This window comes from Dysidea avara, chromosome 3 (genome assembly GCF_963678975.1).
Source record: "Dysidea avara chromosome 3, odDysAvar1.4, whole genome shotgun sequence".
Lineage (NCBI taxonomy): Eukaryota > Metazoa > Porifera > Demospongiae > Dictyoceratida > Dysideidae > Dysidea > Dysidea avara.
Genome location: NC_089274.1, coordinates 22,346,212 through 22,372,292, shown reverse-complemented (window position 1 = coordinate 22,372,292; position 26,081 = coordinate 22,346,212). Strand labels below are relative to the sequence as shown.

The 26,081-nt window shown below is 38.4% G+C and overlaps 4 protein-coding genes across 5 annotated transcripts; 1 reads left to right on the top strand and 3 right to left on the bottom strand.

The window, feature by feature from the left end:
* Nucleotides 1-2,700: 2,700 nt before the first annotated feature.
* Nucleotides 2,701-13,811, bottom strand: LOC136250267 (ubiquitin-conjugating enzyme E2 S-like). Its single transcript, XM_066042450.1, has 5 exons — nt 13,731-13,811; nt 13,481-13,634; nt 13,344-13,421; nt 3,151-3,263; nt 2,701-3,095 (listed from the first exon to the last, which is right to left on the bottom strand). Exons 1-5 carry the CDS (start codon nt 13,740-13,742, stop codon nt 2,814-2,816), a joined length of 639 nt encoding a protein of 212 aa, XP_065898522.1. The 5' UTR covers nt 13,743-13,811; the 3' UTR covers nt 2,701-2,813.
* LOC136250263 (proteoglycan 4-like) lies at nt 13,811-18,237 on the bottom strand. Its single transcript, XM_066042444.1, has 5 exons — nt 18,100-18,237; nt 17,598-17,954; nt 17,295-17,498; nt 16,953-17,122; nt 13,811-15,851 (listed from the first exon to the last, which is right to left on the bottom strand). The coding sequence occupies exons 1-5, from the start codon at nt 18,115-18,117 to the stop codon at nt 13,934-13,936; spliced, it is 2,667 nt and encodes an 888-aa protein (XP_065898516.1). The 5' UTR covers nt 18,118-18,237; the 3' UTR covers nt 13,811-13,933.
* LOC136250268 (mitochondrial import receptor subunit TOM22 homolog) lies at nt 18,204-19,617 on the top strand. The gene is made up of 3 exons (XM_066042451.1): nt 18,204-18,364; nt 18,487-18,705; nt 19,414-19,617. The coding sequence occupies exons 1-3, from the start codon at nt 18,272-18,274 to the stop codon at nt 19,492-19,494; spliced, it is 393 nt and encodes a 130-aa protein (XP_065898523.1). The 5' UTR covers nt 18,204-18,271; the 3' UTR covers nt 19,495-19,617.
* Nucleotides 19,519-26,012, bottom strand: LOC136250266 (ethanolamine-phosphate cytidylyltransferase-like). 2 transcript variants are annotated; one of them, XM_066042447.1, is made up of 19 exons: nt 25,965-26,012; nt 25,837-25,913; nt 25,738-25,780; nt 25,641-25,686; nt 25,541-25,589; nt 25,453-25,489; nt 25,329-25,404; nt 25,159-25,273; nt 22,535-22,583; nt 22,438-22,482; nt 21,227-21,310; nt 21,135-21,179; nt 20,649-20,726; nt 20,516-20,593; nt 20,288-20,353; nt 19,912-19,956; nt 19,843-19,863; nt 19,703-19,791; nt 19,519-19,652 (listed from the first exon to the last, which is right to left on the bottom strand). In XM_066042447.1, the coding sequence occupies exons 2-19, from the start codon at nt 25,893-25,895 to the stop codon at nt 19,604-19,606; spliced, it is 1,074 nt and encodes a 357-aa protein (XP_065898519.1). In that variant the 5' UTR covers nt 25,896-25,913; nt 25,965-26,012; the 3' UTR covers nt 19,519-19,603. The 2 variants fall into 2 exon arrangements, with proteins under 2 accessions (XP_065898519.1, XP_065898520.1); XM_066042448.1 differs by lacking the exons at nt 20,649-20,726; nt 21,135-21,179 and having other exon boundaries at nt 25,837-26,007.
* Between the last annotated feature and the right edge of the window lie 69 nt (nt 26,013-26,081).

Sequence of the window (26,081 nt, the reverse complement as noted above, 5' to 3'; positions counted from 1 at the left end):
TTTGAGTGAAAAAAAAAAAAACAGGGAAAGAGGCTCAAATGGCGTCAGTAGTATTTGCAATATTTGCATACTTTGATAAGAAGTGTATTTGCATACTTTGATAACTTCCAACGTGGTGCAATTCATAGGATTGTATAGGCCAACTAGAGCTGAGATACCGTGGCTAGGAATGGAGCTGATGGATAAACGAGAAGTTGATTGAAGATTACGCTACTAACTCGAAAAATGTTCCACTGCATTTCAAGTTATCTATTCTCCTAGATGCTTGCAAGGGTCTCCACGGCCGGTATCAGCAAAAACATCATCCACAGAGATCTTTCATCTAATAACATTAAATCTTTTAACAAAGCATTGTGTGGCCAAGGTTGCTGATCTGGGATTGGCTAAAATGTTGGAACAAGGTTCCCAGAAACATACAGAAGGAGTGGGCATTCAGTGACCTCCTGAAAGATTGCTGGAGCCTCCCAATATGGCATATCATCCGATGTCTTTTCACTAGGGTGTGTTTGTATACATCTGGTTAGTATATGCATTTCCCAAACCCACCTCCCCTGAAAAAATAGAAGACGAGAACACCGAAATACTAAACCAGAATTTATCCAAGTGTCAACAAAGGGAAAAGCACTTGACCAAATTCTTGCAAGTATCAGTTCTAAGGAATCTAGTTGAGAGATGCCTAGAGAAAGTGGAGAGGTCATGCACATTGTTGAGCAACTAAAAGGAGACTGTTGCCAGAGTAATGATCATAGCAATGATAAGATTTGTAGGCATCCTTGATTGATCATGAAGAGCAGTTGGAACAAAGCTGTACGAGATGAATTCCCAACTGCAGAAAAAAGACCGAATATTGGCTGGAAAAAAAATCAAATACTGGCTGAAAAAGATTGAATACTGGCTGAAAAAAACAAGCATCTATCTATGATGCAACATCAACTATCTGTTACTCAAAGGAGTCTTGTGGAGTCCAAAGTAAGATTTCACAACGAATAATGATACGGATTTCCATTATCCATTATAACTTTCATAGACCACCCATGTAAAGTACAGATTTACAGGGAATACATACTCCCATATGGAATTAAAGATACAAAAGCTTCATGCTTCTATCCTGAAATTTAATTTCAATAAACCTAGCAAACTTTTGCAAATTATATGCATAATTTTTCTGCAACACAGAAAAAAACATCTAAAATTTTCTGGGAGCATGCAGATCCCTCAGGATGCAATAGTCTGGTTCAACCAACTCATTTGTGAAGTGCAAGGTCAGCTACGGATGCTGGGATGGTGTCAATGACTGTTGTGTGCTTCAAACATCACTGTGTAACTTTTTTCTAATTTTCATTGTCAACGTTGGCCTCCTCACTGCTGAGTTATATACTTTTTTACTTTTCCATGTGATCATACAACTCATTGCTGTGAGTCTTGATACATCTGTCATTGCTGTGGACCTTGATAATACATGGTCCTAAAATTTCAATAAGCCTGTGGATGAAATTGGTAACAAAAAAATGTTGATTAAATAGATTTTAAACTTGTAAACGTACTTTTTAGCAGTTTAATTTAGGTATGAGCTAAAAAACAGGCAGAAATTCTGTCAGATAACTTTGCATGTATATATGGTTTACCACTGCTGTCCATTGCTAAGCATTATTGCTTCGAAGCAAACAAAAAATGTCTTGGACCTGGATATCAATGCTAGCCCTTTACAAGTCTTGGAATCAATGTCAGTATACTGTCAACTGGTGTAGAATTTAGGAGTTATGAAATATTATCACATCATGATTATTTTTCATTTAGGATGCTAAGCTTTGTTAAAAACTTGGATACTATACAGTTGATAATAATCATCTTTGACAAATGTTCTGTGGTTTTGGGAAGATCACTGATGCCATAGTAGTGAGATGGCCTAAGTATCGTTTTGGGATTGTCAGCTTTGCAAAACATGAAGCACAAAGAGCCTTGAAAAGAGATGAACAGACCATCACTAAAGCCATTGGTTGTTGAATGGTAGTGATCCAAGGAGGAAATGCGGCAATTCAAAGACAGCAACAGGATCCATCAAGGTTGTCAGAAATACATAATAGTAGATAGTACATATCTTGGAATGATGTGTCACAGACTGAACCAAATTTCTACCACATCCACCGCCACAGCAAAATGGGAGAATCATATGTATGCATCATGAATGAGCACCAATGTGAAAGTAGCTCACAGCAATGGAGCCAGAAAAGTTCAAGAAATACTGAAAAATTCTCAGCACGTACCACCACCAGTGCAACTGAAATGTATTGTGTGGGTATACCTATAGAACATCATAACCTTTGTGATTTTTATTTACTTTTGTTATAAACATTATACATTTAGCTTTTGAAACATTACTACATAATTATTGCTATTGCCATGCAAGTATATGGATTTGTATTAAAGGTTGTGACTATCTTTAGTTAGCAACATGTGACACAGGCGAGGTGCAACAGGCTAGAAATGGGGGAAAGAGCAATCTTTGACAAAACTTACCATGGGCATGCCTGTAGGAAAATTTGAGGTTTTAAAAACTCTGATCATGAGATAACATTGTAGGGTATTTTCATTGTACTATACTAGAATTGAAATGTGACTGTTCTATTACAGTGATTGATGGTTTTTTAAATACAAGTTTTGTCTAAACAAAGTAGTGAAGGCAAGGGTGCATGGTCCCTGTACACTCATCAATAATATTATGGTGATAACTCTATAATAATATACACACACATTTAATGGCAAAAATACACAAACATCTTTAAATAATACATAGCACATAATACTGTACAGGATTAGAGTCTTCTAAGAGCTTTCTTTTTATCTTTCTTCTTCTTATCTACAGTTGGTGCAGAAACAGCTACTTTCTCATGTGATCTCTTCTTTGATAGACACTCAACTTGACTATGCGCCATTTCATCTGATGTTGTTGTTGATGCCCTGGGACACTTTGCATGAATAGCAGTGATGAGCCTAGCATGTCTTGAGTAATCATCATAATGTTCTAGTAGTAGTTTGCCTGCCTCTTCATTTAGGGCTGATTCAGGGTTGGGATAGATGAGTAAACATTTGACTGTCTGCGGATATAATATTCAGTAAAATGTGTACAAAATATGTGCCAGTTTTGTGTACCATTAAGATGTGCTTGATACCATGGTTAGGTTTCCAATCCTTCTTTAATGTGTTGACACAAATTGCTCCATTCTTTGCAACATTTGGGTGAAAAATCTTGGTAAGAAAGTATCCTAGAAAAATAAGTTCAGAAATAAGGTTAGTGATAGTAGTTAAGGCTATATTCTTTTAGGTATATGTTTTGTGCAGTTTCAGAATTTTGAGTTATCCAGGATATGAACAACTGAAGTACCACACAGAGTTGAAAGGTCACTGCTGCTGACCTGGATGACCCATTGACCGCAGATAGCAATCTGGGGCGTGCACCAAGAGCTCCACTAGCATAATAAATTAAGTACACAAGTATCTACTGTATATGACAATTAAACACGTACTGTAAGTTGTATAATTAACGATCAATAAATGGGTGTGGTTTGATGTAGGTCTACAGACAACACTTACTTTCCTATAAGTAGGCGTGTCTCCATACATACAGTACTTACAAACCTTATACTGTATACTGCATGATAGAATAGCATGTAGTTACTTTAATTGCAGAGGTGCTTTTCAAATTCGTAATGCTTTATAATGGGTTGAACATAGCTGACAACAAAGTGTAATGGATGCTTCATTTTTCAGACAATAATTGATAGCTGGGGTGCGGCGCCATTTCTTTCTTTGATGCGGTATGTGTGGGTTCACCAGTACAAAAATAGTTAACAAGCACACAATTTTTTTTGGAATTTTCAACTAGGGTAGGGACCGTAACACATCGATAAAAAATACTGAAACAAGCTGGAGTTGTGCACGATATTAAACCACAGTAAAACAATAAGAAGTGTTACACTGTATATCCCTACTGTGCATTTCCATTATAGTATCTTGAGCACAGTAGGGATATAACACTTCTTGCACAGATCACTACAAGTGGTTAGAAATAGACTGGATCCATGACCACAATGCTTTGTCTTGGCCTTCTTTGCTAGTTTCTTTGTTACACTTTTAACCAAGTACCACACATCATATTGATGGTCAATATGGTGTCGGTTTTCACAAGGGATGTTACACCAGCGTGTCTCTATCTGTAGCTATAGTAGAGACATCAACAAGTTGTACCATTAATTTCTCAAGGCACTGTTGCAATCCTTGTTTTCCCCTAGCCACTAAATATACTTTCACCTGGACTTTGGTTTGGCTGGCTGCTAAAGCTGCTAGTACCAGGCATCAGCTCCTCTACTATGGCATGATGCTCAGCCTTATTTGCTCTGGCCTCACTAAGTTTCCTACACTTAGCAGGTAGAAAATGAAAACACTGGGCACAGCATTTCCTTGAACATGGGCTTGGTAAGCTCAAAACTATGCAGTTTAGGCTTTTACCCATCCTCCTTGAAATGGTTGCTACATTTTTGTCTTCGATAAGTGGATCCACCAATTTCAGTTTGTCGAGTCACTGCCAAGACACCCACATCAATGCAGTTACCAGGATTCATTACTTGTTTCAACAAGGCAGGATCCTTTAATGGCAAATGATGAAAGCTACATTACTACTGCACATTTAGAAGCACAGTGTTGGTTATTGTAACAGACTATGGCAATACGGTAAAGCTACATTCAAAGTGCTAATAATAAATCCAATAGGAAATTCATCATACAGTACTAGGGACATCGAAGGTGTGGGGGCGATCCGTGATATAATATAACCCAAAAACCTTCCACGATTTTTCCTCACAACGACATGATAGTATTGGTTGGGTAAAACCAAGCCCAAAAGTGTCTTCAGATTGACCCGAAACGTTTGCATCAAGTTGCTACAGAATTTAGAAAAAAATTATTCAACAAAATTTTCTACTGCCTGCCTGACACCTTCAGTCAAGCGTAGCGGAAAAGTGGCTACAGCCCTATTTTTTTTGCAGAAACGTTTCTAGTTCGCTTAAAAAAAAACCTTTGGTTATTGATAAACATACAATGCTTGCGCTATTGTCTTACCTTTTATCCTTCTTTACCATGGCCATCAGTCAAGGTTCTACCACTGAGTGTTAATAGACTACAGTACGGCTTCCATACCAGTGTATATTGCATCAAACTATTCGAATACACGTGGTCGCCGGTTGCACCAAAAACACACGTGTACGTGACTCGCTGTTGATATTGATCAGAGAGAGCAACTCACGGCAAACTATATAGCAATGTGTAGGTCAATAAATAAGTAACAATGTTAAACCGAGTCGGGTCATCCAGGTCCTGCTTTACAGATTATTCGGGTCTGACCCCATGTGCTAAATTAAATGTGGACGTGTTACTACAGGTCATAGCTAGCTGTGCTTCTTTCGTGAGCCACGCCCACTTATGTAAATTACAGTCTGTAGACATGGTAGCCACGTCCATTCATCAGTGTATAGGTATGCACGAATCCACGCCCACTTACGTAAATTACTGCCTGTAGACATATGGTAGCCACACCCATTCATCAGTCCGTAGGTATGCACGAATCCACGTCCATTATTATCTGCAGGCTTACGTAGAGCTACACCCACTGATCAGTTGTTATTGTATGAGTCATAATCTAATATAATAGTGCTATGAGTAACTCAGCAGATATTTAGTGGTCATGAGCTTGCAAAAAAACTTCACAAACAAGTATAAGAAAAAATTTGGAATTTTAAATTAGATTAGGGACAGTGTATAATGCTGCAATAAAAAGTACTGAAACAAGCTGGATCAGAGTAGTACGTAATGTCCAAATACTGTTAAACAATAAGAAGTGAATATCCCTACTGTGCATTGAGTGTAGCACAGTAGGGATATTCACTTCTTATTGTTTAACAGTATTTGGACATTACGTACTACTCTGATCCAGCTTGTTTCAGTACTTTTTATTGCAGCATTATACACTGTCCCTAATCTAATTTAAAATTCCAAATTTTTCTTATACTTGTTGTATTTGGATCCAGTGATGTCAAAAGCACAAAAATCATGGCGAGTGAAAGAGGATGTAAAATTTGCATCGTAACAAGTAGACTTCTGCAATTTTAAACATTAGGAATGGATTGTCATTTGTGACCTAATTTTAGAAAACCGTTGATATCCACACAATTTTCAAAATGCATTTTATTTGTTCTTTGTTTTCTACAGGGACAGAGGAATGGATTAGCTAAGTTTCAACTTCATAAGTTAAGCAACGTTGGAAACACAGCACTAGACAGCTGGACAAGCAAATAAATTGATATGTACAGAAGCTATTGAGAAAGAATCTACAGGCGCTTACATAAACCATCATAACTTACTGATACAATGGCGTACGGAATTGAATCTTCGCTCATTGTGTTTGCCATGAATTTGTGCATCTACCAAGGTATAGTTTTTGCCCCAGGCATGCTTCTGTGTTCAAGAAGGAAGGCAAATTCACTGAAAAACGATCGTCGATAAATTCTTTTGTCACCGCAATGTAAACAAACGTCTGTAACCTTGAAATCCTTTCGTGTATGGAGATGAAACAAAGATTTTTGTATTCCCTATGAACAGGCGAACACGATGATACCCAGGATTTATCCATTGGAGGCTTAATTCGCCCACCAGTGAGACAATAAAAACTTGTGTAAATTTTTTTTCTGGAGCTTGCATTTTTTACCCATAGTTTTTAAATGCGTTTTATTACAAAAGTACTATTGTGTATATATCGATGGTTTTCCAAAATTTGATCACATTTATCGTGATAGCATTGAATTTTAAATTCCACTACAGTTCCCCTTTATGAAATCAAAAAAGCCTAACATCCACTATAGTTTTGAAAATCTGCAATATGGACTGATCAAATAGTCAGGCCACTGGAGAACTTGAGATGGTATTTGTATTAGGATAGTTTAACTACAGATGGATCACTAGAGGATAAATCAATTAATAATGTAGTGATGTGATATACGGTACAGTGAAAACAACCACACTACAGTACCTTTGGGTAAAAAAAACAACATCAGAATTGAGGCAGCATTATAAATAAATATTTCTGGGACTTACATAGTCACTATAACAAGGTGGTCTTATTAACTAAAGTTGTGTAGGGATGTGGCCAGTGGTTGGCACTCACTACTACTACTACTACTACTACTTCTTACCAATTACTGCAGATTCATCTCTGACTTGCATAATTAAAGGCCCTGGACATTATATCCTACACTTCTGTTTCTTGTTGCTACCACTACTCTAATCATGAAATACATGTACTTTAGCTATGTTTGGTACGGTCACTATAAAGAGGTGGTCTTATTAATGAAGTCAAGAAGTACATGTTAGTTATGACTTACTTGACATGGTCACTATAATGAAGTGGAGGTCATGAAGCTATGTTTGGGACCTACTTGACATGGTCATTATAATGAGGTGGATGAATAGTCGACAAACACGCATACCAAAAGTAAAGAATCAAATGAACATTTAAACTATATTTGAACAGTTGTTCCAGCCATTACAGACAGACAGGTAACAATTTTTCTCCTTAACAAGAGTAGAGTTGTAAATCAGTCAACAATACCGAGAGTTCATAGTATATGTGACCATCTCAACGAAAAACCCATCTAGTTTGCACAGGCATGCATTTTGAGAAAAATGAAAATTAAAAAATTGGTGAAATTTCGCATGACAAAGTTTACTCAAATTTTAATCAAGCCATTACTCGGAGAAGGAAGACTCAAATCAATTAAACCTATATACTCAAATTTTAATCAAGCCATTACTCGGAGAAGGAAGACTCAAATCAATTAAACCTATATACTCAAATTTTAATCAAGCCATTACTCAGAGAAGGAAGACTCAAATCAATTAAACCTATATACTCAAATTTTAATCAAGCCATTACTCAGAGAAGGAAGACTCAAATCAATTAAACCTATATACCATCTTATTTGCCTACTCATGGGGAGTTCGAAAATCTTTGTTTAATTTTGTAGCCTCTGCGTGTCACACATGTTTGTTCACGATGCAGTGGACGTAAACAAAATCGTTGCCGTTTCTTCAATTTAAAACTGCCTTCATATGCCTATGTGCGAGTAACTACTGGGTGAAAACTAACCTTGGTCAATCTGCCAATCCATGGTGAACATTGTAAGCCCAAGTCCCAACTCTGTAGACTAATCCAAACAGAAGTTATGGCTGTGAATGTAAGCACCTGTAGTATATTTTTAGTATAGTAGCTGTACAAATCGATTTCTTTGCTCTTCCTACTGTCTAGTGCTGTAATTCCAAAACTACTCACCACAATCGACTGAAGCTTTGGTGAACCATTCCTTGAACAATGCAGATAATGCTGAGAAAATAAAAAGAAGTTCAGAAGTTGTGCGAACTAGACGAGATTTCGCTGAGATGGTTATATATTATATTGAGGAGAGTATCCTACTCTCACATACCCCTGTAGAAGGGAATATCGTGAAGTCACATTTAACGACAAGATGATGTGGTTTGTGACATACGGACAGCCGTAAAAGTGCAAGAATCGTTAGCACCATGTTAGCCGTATTCGCAAATGGCCTAGCAAGACATGCCTACTGAACCCATGAAGGAACAATTGTATTTCGGTGAGAAACACTTATAGTTGGAGTTAATTTGGTTGCTAGCAATGTTGTTCAACCGATATCATGTTCAACATTTAGTACACAAAGAAAAAAGGGCAAACCCAGAAGTGTTTTGTCATAATTTCACGATACGCCCTTCTATAGAGGTATATGAGAGTAGGATACTCTCCTAAGTTATAGAACTCTTAATACTGCTACTGACATTATGGGTACACTGATATGTTGGTGCTATGGTAATGCTGTACATCCAGCACAATGCTATTCCCTGGTCAATTTGTCCCAGGTATATGCACATACATAATATTTACAAGCTTTTAATGCGTTTAAGCCACTACTATAGCAGCAGAAATGCTCAAGTAATAACTGTTTTGGCAACAAAACTGTTATATACTCACAGATATTTAATAGTAAAGTAGTTAGTACTGTTCCTCTACTTGTTTTACGGTCCTAATTTCAGTTGAAAATTTGTCCTTGATCGACAATAATCGCCACTAACTCACCTTCAAGACTCTGCTTATGAAAGATAACAAGGTGATTGTGTATACCAATTTGCTCTTCATGATGTCAGCATTCTGAAAATTTAAATTGCAAGTCCATGGATGCGACCTTCCATATACGAGTTATCGATTGATGAATATCAATATCCACTATGCAGATACAGCGCATGCATTTTATAAAGTTTTATGCAGCTATTTAAGGGCTAACAAGCACAAAACAAATTTATTCCAAGGAAAACAAAAGGGATTTGAAAGGAATTCGACATACAACATTTATAAACTGTTGTAACCTACTGTATTACAAGGCAAGTAGTGTAACATTGATATTGCATAAGCCTCATATCAGGAAGTTTGGCTCAAAAACAGAAGTTTGAGGCCAGCTGTAGGTAATTGTCTAATTATGATCAAAGCAATAGACTATATGCGTGGTCTATTTACTAATCAAAATATGATCAATCAGGGATGTTTAGCGGCACGCCCGAGAATTTTTGACAGTAAACGACCCATACAAAAGTATGGGTAGTAAATGCGGCTCGAGTTATAACTCACCACTAATAGTACGGACACAGCTCCTTTTTTCAGATGTTCTACTATATAGGTAGAAGAATTTATAGCTCTGTAAAAGTACTGGTAAGTGGTCTATTTCTTGAGATTTTGTGAATTTTGCATTTTTTCTACATACATTAGATCCCACCCATTCACTGTCATGACGTATTAAAATACCACTTGTTTTTAGAATGTATACAGCAGTGCATATAGTCTATTTAGCAGCTGCAATTATTTTAACTTGCTATATTTCATTGATTGCTTTTTTCACTTTTGTAGGTTTTGAGATAATTCCGCTTAAAGGAGTCGTCACAGACTGTCTATGCTGTTTATAGTGTATTCATGACAGGTATACTGGAACATTAGAACTTTAGTATACATACAGAACTTCTTTAATAAAATCGTCTGTATTAATTCTAAGGAGTGATTTATTGTTAAAGCCTTGCTGTGCGTTACTAGTCAGACCTGGCCAGATCCCAGAGTCCATGCCAAATCAAAGCAATACTCTCGCTCAGAATCACGTACATATTTTACCTCCAACTTTGCCATCATTTTGACAAGTGATAGTTTACGCTATAAGTACTCACTATGGCTTATTGGAATCGCTCAAGAATAAGCTAAAAGAATCTAGCTGCGAATCCACGATAATCCAAACATGTTACGAGATATGAATGAATCTGTTAGAATTGTCAAATGCCCATTGGAAATGTATTGCAGATGATTGTGTTCATTTATTGTGAGAATGACGAGCGGAGTTTTCATGTACCAAGATTCCTTTGGTATATCCTGTTCGCCAAGAGTTGCTCTTTCTCATTGTACTTGCAAATCTGAAATTCGCTTTTTGAGTAAAGATACTTGAGTACAAAGTGTCAGTACAATAGAAACAATGCAACATATAGTGAACAAGGACATGACTAAAACACGGAACGGACTGGGAAAATGGACTAGCAAACAGACTGGGAAGACCTTGCCTGAAAACATTTTTTGGCCATAGAAATTCACTGTGTAGCTGCTAGAAAGAATATAACAAGCAACGACGACCTGAAACAAACCTCTGAACCACTCTGAACACGATGTTGAAGTGTGCTCAAGCCGATATTAAACCCTGTGCTTAACTTAAATTAAAGATAGTAGATAGTCTGAAATTAAATTCATTTTGTGCTTAATTAAGTCATTTTTCGTTTCGCATGTGTAACAAGATGAAACACAAGTCCTGTTAAGACACTACATTACTTGGATTTTATGGTCTGGTTAATTGCTGCAATTAGTTTGACGGGTAGGCTTCTTGACAGGACTACGTTGTATTTAATCAGCTGGCAAGGTACTGGTTACTACAAATATAGTCTGTGTTGTGCTATTTTGTTTGTTTAAACTTGTAACCGACAATTTGTAAATTATCCCAGGTTTAACCCTTAAACCCGCAGAGAACTTTTCGGAAATGCGTGTGTACACAATATGGGAACGCATGGCAACACTAGGTGGGGTAACTTAATTCTTACGGCCTACAAATACACATAGATTAAAAGTGTGTTTACTGGACTACTTGGAGAAGGTTAAATGAACACTGTAACTAAAGTGACTAACTTGTTATGAAGCGGTGAACAGCGACAAGTCAAATCTCCGTGGTTCTAATTTCTTGCCACGTGTTTAATTTCGATTGTGGGTTTACTCATGTGAGTCATATATGCCCTGATACAAAATTTAATGACGAGTTGAATGGAAGTTGTTGCAAGGCAATAGGATCAACTACCATCGAGTTATCAACCATTTATAAAGGTATGTAAATGGTTTGCGTGTTTCCTTACCGAAAAGTTATTTTCACGGCTATAGTACGTTCACGTTGAGCTGAATCCTCAAAAACATTTAATAACTCATGGATGCAAATACACACGATCTTGAAATTTAGCTCATTTGTAGTACTGCTTGATCCGCTAAAAATATTTCAAATCTTTTTGTTCAAATGTTTGACATAATATTTATGGCCAATCAAATTTTTCACAATATATTTCCTATGGGGAAGCCATATAACTACAGTGTCCATTACAGCCCTTTCCTGAACTTGTAACGTAGCCAAACCGTACGTGTCTGTTGTTGACACCTTTGCTGTTACCAATAATCATCTGGTTAGCTGAAATGTTAACTCTGTTGAGAAAAAATCCACTTTTAATTTTTAGCTGTTTTTCAGGATTCAGCTCAACGTGAACGTACTATAGTTTTGACCTCACCATTTAGCGTTAGGGTAAAACCCTAGGTATCATTTTGATCCTTGCTACATCACAAGTAGAATGACGTAAATTGCATAGCCATAGGATGGACACTTTGAAAGTTTACAGCAATTTGTGCAAAGCATGCGAATTTATTAAGTTTAAATGGGTGTAACTAATCACTGGACTGGACTACTGGACTGGAACACTGGACTGGACTACTGGACTGACATACTTTTGGTTTTTACACATTCTGAGATTGGTTTTATTGAGTCTAGCTAGCCAAGGGTCTTCAAAAAACTTGCAGCCTGCTACAGGAGTAAGCAAAAACTGACTTCTCACTACTTGTTGTGTTCTACAGCATTTATACACTTCTTAGTATTGTGTTTTGGAGATTGTAATACCTAGCAGTAGCTAACCAAAAATCATTTTACTATATTTGTGCTCCCTATCTTACACTGTATCCTTGAACTAAATAGCTCAGACCCCTGGGACACAACCTATCCTTCCTAAGATAATCTATTGTAGCTAAATTTGTTCCTACATGTAATATACAAACTCATTACACAACTGTAGAGTTTTTTCTGCTATCATGATTAGTTCTTACATGTGCTGGTTGGCGTACTATAATATGTGACCAAATTTATTAGCATTGTACAAGCTTGCTACTATCTCCAATTGGTTAACTATAACTAGCATATTCCCTGTAGCATACTGATAAGTAGTATAGGTGTATGTACTGTAGAAGAACATAATAAATAGAAGTGAAATCACTAGAAGTCAGTTTTTGCTTACTCCCACTCCTCATACTCATCATTTTAGTAACAGACTGCAAGTTTTCTGAAGGTCCTTGGTTAGCAGGAATCAATAAAACCAACCTCAGAATGTGTAAAAACCCAAAATATGTCAGTCCAGTAGTCCAGTCCAATGTTCCAGTCCAGTAATCCAGTCCAGTGATTAGTTACACCCAGTTTAAATCCAGTTTTCGGGTTTAAGGGTTAAGCTTCGAGCAGAGTTAAGGCTGTTGTTACGTATAGTGAGTTTCTATGGCAAAAAAAAAAAAACGTTTTCAGGGAAGTTCCTTCCAGTCCGTTTGTGAGTCCGTTTTCCCAGTCCATTCCGTTTTGTCCTAGTGAACAAATCGGTACAGCTGGAGCCATTTCTCCACAAACTTCTTGATATGAAATAATGAAAAGACAATGGAACATGAGGCAAAGACAATAAAATGTCAACTTTGCCTGTCATTACAGAGCACTAGGGATGCACATTGTTTAAGACATCTATCATTGGGGACCATATGCACTGTGAGATAATAAACCAACTCATGCCATTAACACCATAGAGTTGGCCATTAGTAGCATAACACACAAATTCATAGACATAACAGTATAACACAATAGTACCTTGTGGTGGGGAGGCTGGGAAGTCCTTTGGTAACACCAGCTTCATCCTAAACATGCCTCCTTCATATGGTGTACCAGCTACGCAAAGGCAGGTACTCATCAACGCGAGGCTTAGGTGCGATAACTCAGTCACTTACCAGGCCCCTCTATGCTGGCTTCAATATTTGTAACATCTTCATCATTAACATAAACCTTTATGCCCTCCGGTGGCTCTTGCTGCAGCTGTACTAGCTCCTTGGTCAACTTCTGAATCACGATCGGGGATAGATTTTCAACATTTGAGGAAGAAGACTGTTGTAAGAAGGAAATAACGTTAACACAATCTCACTATTAGGTACGCACAAGACAGCGTTCGCTGTTTAACGCACAAACACAACAACAGCTTACAGCGGCCATCATCTCGAATCTACAAAATTCAAATTTAAATTCTTAATAACGCACGCCTGTACGCGGTTGCGTGAAAATAATACTGCTAAAAATTACGTGATGTAATCAAAAATGGAATCAAACGCGTGCAACAACAAGTACAAGTGAATAAAAAATACAAATTCATCACATTGAAAATATTATTGATCTTATAATCTCCAGAGCTATAAAGTATCGTAATCGATATCTGGAAATGATGAGTCAAACTTTATGTATGAGTGTACAGTATTGTCATCCTTACTAGGTGGCTCTACTGATGGATAGTGAGATAGTTTGCTTGTAGGGACAGTTCCCATTTCATCGTCATCATCTTCATCCTCTTCTCCACTTAGTTCTGGCTCTATTTCTGCGTCACTGTTAAAGATATACTGATCAAGTTGGTTGCCTTCTGTGCTTTTAGGCGGTTCAGTATCTGGCTGAGAATCCACTGGCTTGTTCTCAAGAACCATGCTTTCACCCTCACCAGCTGAGGGTGCCTCTAAAGTACCATCCCCCTCGCCCTCCTTATCTGAGCCATACATGTCATCATCATCTTTGAACGAAATGTCAAGGCTGTCTCTATTTGATGGCTTGTGTAATTCCTTCTGAGATTCATTGCCTTCTTTTTTTGGTGTAGACGTCTCTTGTGGTGGTGGAATGTCGTCATTAGGAGGGTAGGATGGCTCGGGTACCACATTCACAGGTGTTTTATTATCATCTGTTCCTGATGAAATGATCTTTGTGCGTGGACGTGGAACTGGTTTATCTATCGGTCGATTAGGTGAAAACACTTCTTTATCTGCAATGGGTGTGGCTGCATCATTATCACCACTAGTACTAGAGGAACTAGATTGCATTGGCTGATTATGACCAGCCACATTGTCTCCTCCTGCAGGTGGCAGCTGTTGTTGTTGTGAGGGGAGGGGCTGAGCTGGTGCAACTGAAGCAGACACAACATCAGACGGAGTCTTTGGAGGTACTTGCGGCTGAGGTGATAAGGGAAACTGAGTCTGAGGTGAATGTCTTCCACTCACTTGATCGGCCTGGGGCATCAAATTACTAGTGTTCTCTCCACTGGAGTTGCTGTTCTGCATTTGACTGTTGTAACTGGTATTGTTGCTAATACTGCCTGATAGATTGCTGCTACCAATGTAAAATGACGGGTGTTGGGGGCTGTAGTCTGATGACGGATTTGCAGCATTTGAACTGGAAGATGAAACATTTCCAATGAAGTTTCCACTAACATTGTGGCCAGAAGTCGCTGACATGTTTACCTGGTCACCAAAAGAAGTGTTCTGAGGCAGCACAGGTTGCTGAACAGGTGGGTACACAAAGGGGCTCTTGGGTCTCACATTCATCTGCGGAGGAGGCTGGTATCCTGTATTCGATGGAGGCTGATATCCTGTATTTGGTGGAGGTTGATATCCTGTATTTGGTGGAGGCTGATATCCTGTATTCGATGGAGGCTGATATCCTGTATTTGGTGAAGGCTGATATCCTGTATTTGGTGGAGGCTGATAACCACCTGGCATGTTTGGTTGTGATGAATAGCCATATGGCATTGAAACAATCTGCTGTCCTAACTGGTATGCATACCTGGGGTCATGTTGATAGGGCACGGCAGCATTAGATGACTGGTAACCCATGGGTTGTGGTTGATGGTGTACATGAGGGTCGAGTGGTTGGCTGTAGTAGCTCTGCAACTGAGGTGGGTTAATCGGGCTAGTTGAGAGGGGAAAGGGTGCAATACCATTCAATGGAAATTCGGAAATATCAAAACCTAAATTGTGAACTATTAGTGTTATATCATCGAGTCTCTGACACTCTTTCTTCTTTTCATGGGTATAAGTAGCTTGCACAGAGGAGACTATAAAATCAACGACAGTTTTGGCAACAGCATTCATATTCTGCTGGCTTCCTCTGATTTGTTCTGCAACCATGCGAGCAATTTCTGTGTTAGCCTTGCGGGTGTCCAGACCCTTGTACGATGACCACGCATTATACAACCCATCTGACATGACAATCACAAAGCCTCTGGATTGGTTGATGGATACTGGACCTGCCACATGTGGTACAGCAATTCCCGGGGGTAGTTTAGCATCCCTGTTAGAAAAAAAAAGAAACATAAAAATTAACAGTAGAAAATTACAACACGCATAAACACAAAATATGTATGCATACAGTTGAGGCCATTCCTCACCCAATTTTCTGACAAGCTGAGTTGCATGGATCAAAGTGATTTTGTACCAAATGAAGCACTCATCATCTGGCTTTTAAGAGGCTTTCTGTGCTGCTATTTATTTCTATGGCTTCCTAATAAAGGGGCAGAGAGGTTGACCTAGGCACACAATTTCTACAATCACAAGAAATGAGTATTTCCCTCAGCAAAAGAAGTAGAGCAATGAAACTATTACGTAGCTAATAACAAGCAACTAAGTCATTTCACAGGACATCGGAATACCATGGTAGAGTTTAGTGGATACTATACATTCTCTCATCCATTAGATGTCTGCCAGTAGCCACTACAATCAGTGATGAGAACATAGTCAAAAGGGGAGGAAAACATCTATGGAGTTAGTGTAATGCTCTAGAAAACCTTTTTTTTTTTTGGAAACAAGATTTAGGAACTGTAATACAGTAAGAGAACTGCATACTGTGTCAAGTCTCTAAGGGTAGGTAGCAGTTTCCAGAAGAGTGGGGATATCCTATTTCCCTGAAATAACCAAATTGAACACTGGCTGGCATACAGTGTGGTTAGTGGAGAATCAAAGAGTGATCAAGAAAGAAAAATAATTAATAATGCTCTCATATGAAGATTTCGTAGACTCTTGCTCATATAAAATGTTCCCATATAAAAGCACTTGAGTTATGCTACTACACTCTAACACAGCACATTAGCAAAATTACCACAATGTTATGCTGAATAGGCAGTCTACAGATGAACATTACTGGGTGAGTTTGTTATAAGATACTCTTAGGTAGAACAACCATTTAACAAGGGGACACTCACAAGTTCCTCAACATAATCAGGTACATATCCCTATAGGATAGGAAATCCTAAGCTTGAAGACTTCCTGTATGACTTAGTAGTGCTCCAGGATACTCACTTTAGGATTTATGTATGTGTATCTTGTGTGCACATGCAAAGAACATTTTAAGTCACCAGGTTTTCCCCTACAAGTAAGCACTTAGCAGTGTACGTACTTCAGAAGATCAATATCAGTGTATCCATTTTTGATGAAGAAATCACCAATACAACGAGTATTCTGCTGCATGCCCAGCCTGCCAGCGTCCTTCAGCTTAGCAGGGTCCAACCCAAGCTTTGCCAGTCGTTGTAACTCCAGCTCACAGGAAGTAGTATGGTCAACAGTCAGCTAAGAAACACAATAAAGAAAATGTTATCTGCCGAGCAAGGACTACAACATCAAGACAATATTTGGCTACACAAATTTTGGTAGCAGAATCCATACATTATGACCTTTAACATTATACCAAAAATGGACTGGTGTCCACTATATGTATATATAGAGAGAGGGAGAGACTTACCTGATCTACTAAAAGATAACGGTTTGCTGGATTCACCATGCACAGTAGAACACGAGTGTCACCAACATTTGCAACATACAAATCGTTGTGCTTGATAACGGCAACAGCAACTGTTGTACCACCTTTAATCTGTTCATCTAACTCGGATACCCTGGTCACGTATTTAGGATATCTCTCCCATGCCACTGAAGAATTAGGACACTCCTAAGGAAGGAATACAAAGATGTGTAACAAAATTATATGAGGAGCTCATCTATTGCAGGACACCACAATGAGTTTCTAACTGCTGAAAAAATAACTCACATTTAAGTCCATTTTCATAACAGCGCGCTCAGTTAACAGGTCATCCATGTTGTGAAAAAATCCTTTCTCCACTTCTTTGAATATGCCAATAAATTTGCTCTTTATTTCATCATGACTGATGATTTCTTCTACCATTCTAAGAACCTTCTCTGGCATTTGTTCCTTGACATATTCCACAGCACGGCTACCTTCATGTCCATCCAGTACCATCAAAAGACTTGTTGAATTGAAGACACAGCTGAAATGTCCGTCCTCGTTATTACGACGAGGCGTACTGCTACCGTCAGCTTCATAACTCCTGTTGTCCGCTACAGCAACCCCTGTACTAGGGCTCTTGGGCAAATTATCCTGCCACAACTAGCATAGCAACAAGCATGTGTAACAAGTATTTCGTGTGTAGAAATAGTTTATTAACATTGATTGTAACGTTTATGCTTGACACACACAAAACACGTGTCTTCAGTAAATGCGCGGGTGTTCATTACAAATAAAAGGCGCGTACCTTCTGTCTGGACGGCATTGCCGTAAGAACTAACTTGTTAACTCCAAAACTGTCTTGACAACTTCAGATACAAGCACGAACAAGTTGGAGTTGAAATCGTTAATTGAATGCGTGGGTGGGGAGCCTCCCTTAAAAATTTTTGCCTTCTAACTAGTGCACACTGTACTAAAACATGACTTCAGAGACCAGTGGGCTAAACCTTAATGGGGCAGACGATTCGGAATCCGAAGAAGAATTGTCTACGGTGGTGGATGAGAATGAAGACGTAAGCTTAGTGCAGTTATTAAAGCACATTTTTTGCGTCCACGTGTGCAAATATCCTGTATATGTTCGCCGTAAATGAAATGGTTTATGAGTGGGAAATTTTGTATCTTTGTACAAATTTAGGACGTTACTGAAACAATATCAGAACGCCTGTGGGGTTTAACTGAAATGCTGCCAGACCCAGTTTGGGATGCATTAAGGAAGAGTCGTGTTTGGAGTGTGTGGTTTGTACGTCGAGCCAGCTGGGTGGTGGGTGTGTCAGTGGCACTGCTGATGTTGCCAATAGCAACTGAACAACAACGACTGGAACTGGAGGAGATGCAAAATATGCAGAAACGTCAGGTGGGCAGAGTATAGTGTGTATAGCAAAGCCTCAGTAATCACGCCACATCAAAGGAACTACCTCACTGCTCAAGGATCTGTGACAAGACTAGGTCTTTTACTGCAGGAAGTCAATTTTCTGGCGAACCTAAACTATATGCAGAAGAAACAAGTTGCTACTTATAAACCCATATCCCTTGCTATAAGCATTCAATTAATCAACCACAGCATGTACAATAGTATATCATACAGTTTTAGTTAGTAACATTGCATGTGGACATACTAATCACCGGACAAGACTGGAACATGGGAGTGCACTACTGGACTCAGTTTTTTTAACTTATCAACTAATTTGTCTATCATGTTTTTGCATGAAAATTCACTAGACACAGTTGCTAGTGTGCTCTTTTATATACATGAGAAACAGGCAGTAACTTTAAAATACACCCTTCTAACTGTTGCTTTACATATTACATTGTAGTTGCACAGTAAATGCACACCAATAGGATGATTTGACTATACTTCTGCACTTTGTACATATATTAATTGGTAGACATTGAATACAATTGGTTTACATTGCCATTATTACATAAGCCTCACATAATGAGAGCACCTTTGTAGTGGATAGCTCAGCTGTCTTACATTACCCTCCAACAGCTTCATTGTGTAATTACTGTGACCAAAATTAGATTTATCCTTCACCAATAATCACAATGCATTCTCTCACAGGTAATGCTAGGACCAGGATCAGGGTTGTCGCCATCTTTAGGAGGAGTGAGGCCTCCTGTGAGCGGAAGACCACCAAGCTAATCCCATTTTACGTTATACTAATAATCAACATTATGTATTGTTTAATAATAAAAATCTGTAGACAATATGTGTACAAAATATTAGTTCTAGAAGATTTCATTAATAACAACTATGCCAATTTGATTTCTTTTCTCTTGTTGCGTTTTTCATATTCTATCCTGAAGTATTTCACAAAAAATTTCAACATGTATATTATCAGTATATTTACCTATTATTAATGATTCTTCTTATAATTGTGTCTGTATGTGTGTCGTTACCACTGTCAATTGATTGGAATATGCCTCGTTTCTTTGCCTCCTGATTTGCAATTTGTCTCACATGAACTGCACATAAATAGTACACACTTACCATATATGGATCTGCTCCATTCTGTGAAATACGGAGAATAGTTATACAATTCATTTAATTCTTGCTCACCTCATCAGGTAGTATAGTTGTGCTGCCATGGACAACAACATTGACCTGTGTTGAAACAACAAAAAATACAATATAAATGAGTGTGCATGTGCACCCTAATACAGTCTATTTCAGGTTGCTTGTCCACATGGGCCAAATGCAAAAGCATCACGTGAATAGAAATAAGCAATGAAATTTCACGCCAAGCGGATGGCACTAGTTTAAATTGAAGGCTACTGATTTCATTGGCTACTTTCAAGCATGTGACTTGACACTTAGTTTCCCTAGTCAACCAACTGGAAATAGACTGTAGTTTATAGACACACATTCATTCACACAAGTCACATGCGCAAGCAAACAAACACACTAAACTACATTACATACACACACTCAACACCTTGAAATGATCCAGTAGTTCAGCAGTAACACAATAAGGAGCTCCTATTACCACCTCTGAGACATACTAGATGATGTAATAGTAAATAGCAATATTTTCCTTGCTGAGTTTCCCACCATGACATAAGCATGAGCTCATTAAAAGCTCCTCAAAGTGAAGGCTCTTATGGCTGCTAAGTCATCAATTACAGGGACAACACACACTATACCCACTTAAACACAGTCTCACCTTACAAGCTAGCACATTTAACACTCTCTCTTGGAGATTCATGATGGGGTAGTTACCTCCCTTGTATCTATTAACCACCTGCCGACAGTAACGACACATTACTAGTTCAGTCAACAAGAACTGTGTGACCTACATGATCAATTAATAATCCTACTATCAAGAAGTCACCCATTTGACTTGCTTTCTCCAAAAAATCAATGTGACCGACATGTGATCAAGAGTCAAGGATCATGGATCAACTTGAGTACACACATGTACATATCAGCAAACACAATATACTACAAGCTGGTTACTTGCATAAACTGACCTAACATCACGTAATTTTGATATCTCTCATAGTGTTTATAATGTGCATGTGTTACTGTAGTGAAAATCATAGCAGGAACAAGTGCTGCTGTCCAAGCCAGTCTCATAGCCACTACAGATGTCCAAGTTTAATATTACAAACTTACTTGAAATGTGGTCACAGAATTGTGCTATACAAAAGCTTTAAGTTGACCAAGTTTCACATCACTTCGTCAACACAAGTTAGTTGCAATAATACTGGTTTTGTCAGACCCCAGGTCACATACTGTTCAGAGACACATTTTAGTACACTTTACAACAAAGAAAGGATATGAAATAAGTCGAAGGCACCAGCGGTGTACACCACTTTGTCGCCAGGCTAGCAGGGACAACTTGATATATTTTGAACACTATCCTTTTCATTACCTTTGGCTCTTTGCCATCAGAGAACTGTGTGATTCGCTGAGATGTTGACAGTAGGTTTGTTACACGAGTGTACGGCAATGGATTCTGTAGAATGAAAATTTACATTATTATCTAGGACCAGGTCACATACAGCCAAGTACATGTACCAACTGGACAAACTAACAACAGGGCAAGGCATATACAGTGTGTAACTAGCACACTGTGATCAGGTGAATAATACAAACAGTAGCTAGGCACAATATAAACATCAGTCATATATACAACACCTACATAAATAGCATGATTATTTAGCTGGTAACCGTAGATGTGACTGCTACAACAGAATTAAGGGTTTGAAACTGGCTGCTGCTATATTAGGACAAGTGACTGCTCTATTGGAGTATATATCAGTCTGAGCACGTCTACAAGATGAGTACACACAATTAGTTACTTTAGCAATGTAAACAGTATATAACTTCAGGGTAGATAACAAAGATGGCACTTTGTGGGTAATTCTGTCATCTCTCTCTGATCGATGAGCAAACCACGGAGTGAACACATCCCTACAACGGAATGCATGTCACATGCTAAGTTGTTTTGATTGGCATTAAATAGAATTGTCATATCATTTTACTCACCAGCACAAAGAGGCGTAATTATTATACGCTTGTGTCTTCGATCAACATAGATCATAATCCCAGTTAGTGCATAGCACCAGGCTTTGTATTTTACATTAATTGAAGATCTGACAGCAACTAGTGCTGCAGTCTTTGGATTATCTAAGCTAATAAACAGAATTGGAGACTTTTAAAGATAATTTAATTTAGTTACTAATAAGGTGAAACAGAAAATGGGCCAAAGAAAGGGAAAAAAATCCCTCCAACCCCAGGATTCGAACTGCAAGCCACTATCAGCTTTAAAAAGGTTTTCTTAATATATACTCTTGTAGATGGCGCTGGCACAATGAAACTTGTCTACTGTGGTCACTCTTTGTGACAGACTTTCCTTGGTGGTCTCATTAGCCTTATATATAAACAGGTCCAAATAACACATCTGGAACTTTTAAAACAGGTTTCAGTATATACTACAGTGCACAAACAACCAACCAAGAGTTGTATGCAGCATAACACTACATACATTCCATGCAGCAAACTAGTACAATGAAATATATAACCAGGGTGAAAAATTTTTGGAGGATTAAACAGCTAGCACAATTACTGGCTTCAACTCACCTGGCTGAAATTTGTCACGTTACAGTCAAAACCTGGCAGATAACTCTGAAGGTTTAATCCCACATTTTACAGCACAGTAAAATAGAGCCACACCCACCTCGCTGCTTCCTAGGTATGTGTGATGCTGTTTGGTCATAAGTAGCATTCTGTAACCATAGCAACATAAGTGACAAGTGTGTGTGTGTGCGCTATGTGTGTGTGCACTATGAGTGTGAGTGTGTGCGCGCATGTGTGCGCGTGTGTGTTGAAGTAATTTACCCTGTCAGAAGTTTGGTATTCTTTTATGTACAGGTTAAATAATTGGTCATAACTCTGTGAATGTTCATCGGATTTGTACCAAAAATCGGTACTGATATTCATTTAGTACCCCTCTATGTGTGCCAAACTTCAGCCCAGTTGGATGACGCATTTTTGTTTTATGGTGGATAGTTCAAATTGTGTAAAATGAAGATGTAGCAGAAGAAAAAAATGAAGAAAAAAATGAAGAAAAAAGAATTAAAACTTTGGCCACTCATACTTCAGAAATGGTTGGGGAAATTTCCTTCAAATTTGGTATGCAGGACTTTCAGGCAACTCTAGAACAAAATTTGTTCCAATCAGATAAGAGCTACATATGTGTCATTTTCTTCCTGTTAATATACTCACAGTGTGGCACGCAGGCTTCTTGGGCCACACGACAACTAACGTGTGTCTTGATCCCCAAAATGCTACCAGGGAAAAATCTGTTTTATGCAAAATACCTTCAATGAACAGTATCTGACATCACATCTAGCATTTAAAATACAGAATCACCATTACTGCACAAGTGGTACAGCTTCATTTCTACATGACAAAACAAACTCTCGTGGCATGTGCCTTTTAAAAGTAATCACTCTCTGCACTTTATATCTTCAATTCTTTATCGTACAGTACGATGGTTATTGTATTGTAGGGACCACAAAGGAGTAGGCGTGGCCCACAAAATAATATCACCCAAAAAACAGCCTCAATTTCCCCTGACGACAATGAGGCAGTATTGGTTAGGTAAAACTAAGCCCAAACAAGCTTTCAGATCAACCCGAAACGCTTTCAACAAGTAGCTACGGAATTTAGAAAAAAATATTTAACGGAATTTTTTAGTGACTGACTGACTGAGTAAGTAACTGACTGACTGATGCCTTCAGACAAGTGTAACTCGATAATGGCTAAGGCTACGGGCTTGATTTTTTCACTGTTCAACGTTGCTTCAGCCCGACAGGTGCCTTTTTAGCAAAAGTGCAACAGCAAGATCAAAATACCCTAATAAAGCAGTCACCCTACTACAACAGCCCGATATACACATACATTACTACAATTATCTGTTAAATTCTCAAAATGCATGCAAGGTTTCTCATTTTATGCAAACTGACTCACTCATGTGTGTGTACATAGAGCATGTACTCAGGCTACAATACATGTGTACGTATAGGCATAATGGGCTGAGGCACCCCATCACAACACGAGAGCTGGAACCCTGGGCCACGTGGATTGCTCTTATTTATGTGTACCAACACACTACATGCATGCACACAAATACAAACTCGATTTATCTAGTCAGCACATGTGTGGTACATTCATCTGCTAAATTAAAACTGAAAGAGTTCAAGAGTGAGACTACTCCAATGCAAGTGAAGTGCATTGTAGGACTTCTGCAACATCAAAAATATGAGATGAACGGCTCTTCCATAACTAATGCTACTACAACATTCATTGTTTGACTTTGAGAAGTCATACCACAGCTTTCTTCTCTATGAAACATACTGTATACGTACAATATTTCGAGGGACATAATTTTTGCAGATCAGGATTTTCATGGTTTTATTTTCACTGGGGTTACCTATTAGAAAGCATAAAACTGACCCTGATAATTGTTGATCAAATTTTCGTGGACAGCCAAGCAACCACAAAATCTACAAAAATTACTTCCCTCAAAAATTTGTATGTATACGGTACACCTCTGTGACTGAATTTTTGGAAAAGGTTAGCATAAAGCTAGAGCTGTCCTATTGTGGATTTTGGGGTAGTTTGTTAGCTTGATTCCCTCCAATCATAGATAATAGACACCCCTACCTGGATTGGAAGCACACGTATAGTGCCCATACAAAACTACGGTTCTATCCGCGTTTTGCACCTGAAGTTTTCAAACACTCTTTTTCATTCGAAGATTGTTTTACGGTCTGGATACAGCTCAGTTGCTTTAACTAGTAAGTTTAGTAGATTGTTTCTTGGGTGGCGATTGGCCTACTACTGGTATAGGTGCTTTCCGTATAAAAAGTATTTGAACATGTTTGTGAAAATGGCGGGATGAACAAGTCTAATTTAAGGCTGATGCTTATTACTAACTAATGCTACGTGTACTGGTATGTGTTTCATGGTATATTCGCTCCAGTTTAGTCAAGTTCACAAATCCCGCCTCTCGTATCAACCTTTCGCGCTTGTCAAACTTCTAGCTAATACACGTCAGTACACCCACTATGAATAGGCCAAACCCTATATTCCATAGCGGTAGGTTTACTACTCACCAGTAAGCAAAACAGGTTCTTATAAAATATACTCCTGGTACTGTGTACAGTATAAGGGGCATGAAACGCAGATAGATTAGGTGGCGCTTAGAAGTTTCCAATCCAGTATGGGGTGTCTATTATCTATGCTCCAATATACAAAATAAAATTAACTTCTATACAAACATTCTATATATTGTACCTTCCTACTAAATCAGTTGTGCTAATTCCCTGAGTCCTGGACACCTCTCGGTACTTCCCAGCCTTCTTTACTATATGATAAGTATCAACACCTTCTGACGTTGTAGTGATGTCATCTATATAACAGAGAAAAATTAACCACTGTCTCATGATTAGCATAGTAGAGTATACCTCCGTGTATGGAGAAATCACAATTGTATTTGTCCAGGGTTTCAATGGTGGTGACATAAGGAGCACCTTCAACAACCTGTACAAATTATGTCAGACCACATCAGTGCACTGTTAAATCACTCACCTCATCCACCCACTTGATGGCTCTAACTATCTTATACCTATCCATGATTCAATTTAGTGAGTGGGCAATATTGCAGACTCTAGCCTACCTTTCCTGTTCTGTGTACACAGGTGGTCCTTTGTGGTTAGCGATTTCCTCTACGTTAGCGAGTGCTCAGTAATGTGATATATGCAAAAATTAGCTCGTACCATCTGTGTGAACTCCGACTATCAAATAGTCTCCAAGACTTTTCGCCTAAACATGTGAACTTTACACTATCATTATACATTTTAGGCGGCTTCAAACCTGTCGTAGTGAGTTAGCGTGTCCAAAATGCACCATATCGTAGCTAAAAATAACAATAACACTTCTAAAAAATACACACGTGTGAGGGTTATTTCTTACCAGCCGTCCGCCCATACGCGAACGGTGCCAGAGTTATTCTGTTTAGAATCAGAATCCATTAGATATATCTGGATAACCTGCACCACTGTACTTAACTATGATTAATCTGTGCAGAAATGTGTAATTACTTCACGCCTTCAAGTGTTGTAACCTTGGCTGCCGAAACCGGAAACCACAATCAAATTGGGCAGTCATGCAAAAGCGCACGCCCACACTTAATCTCGCGGTTACAGTATGCTTACCTC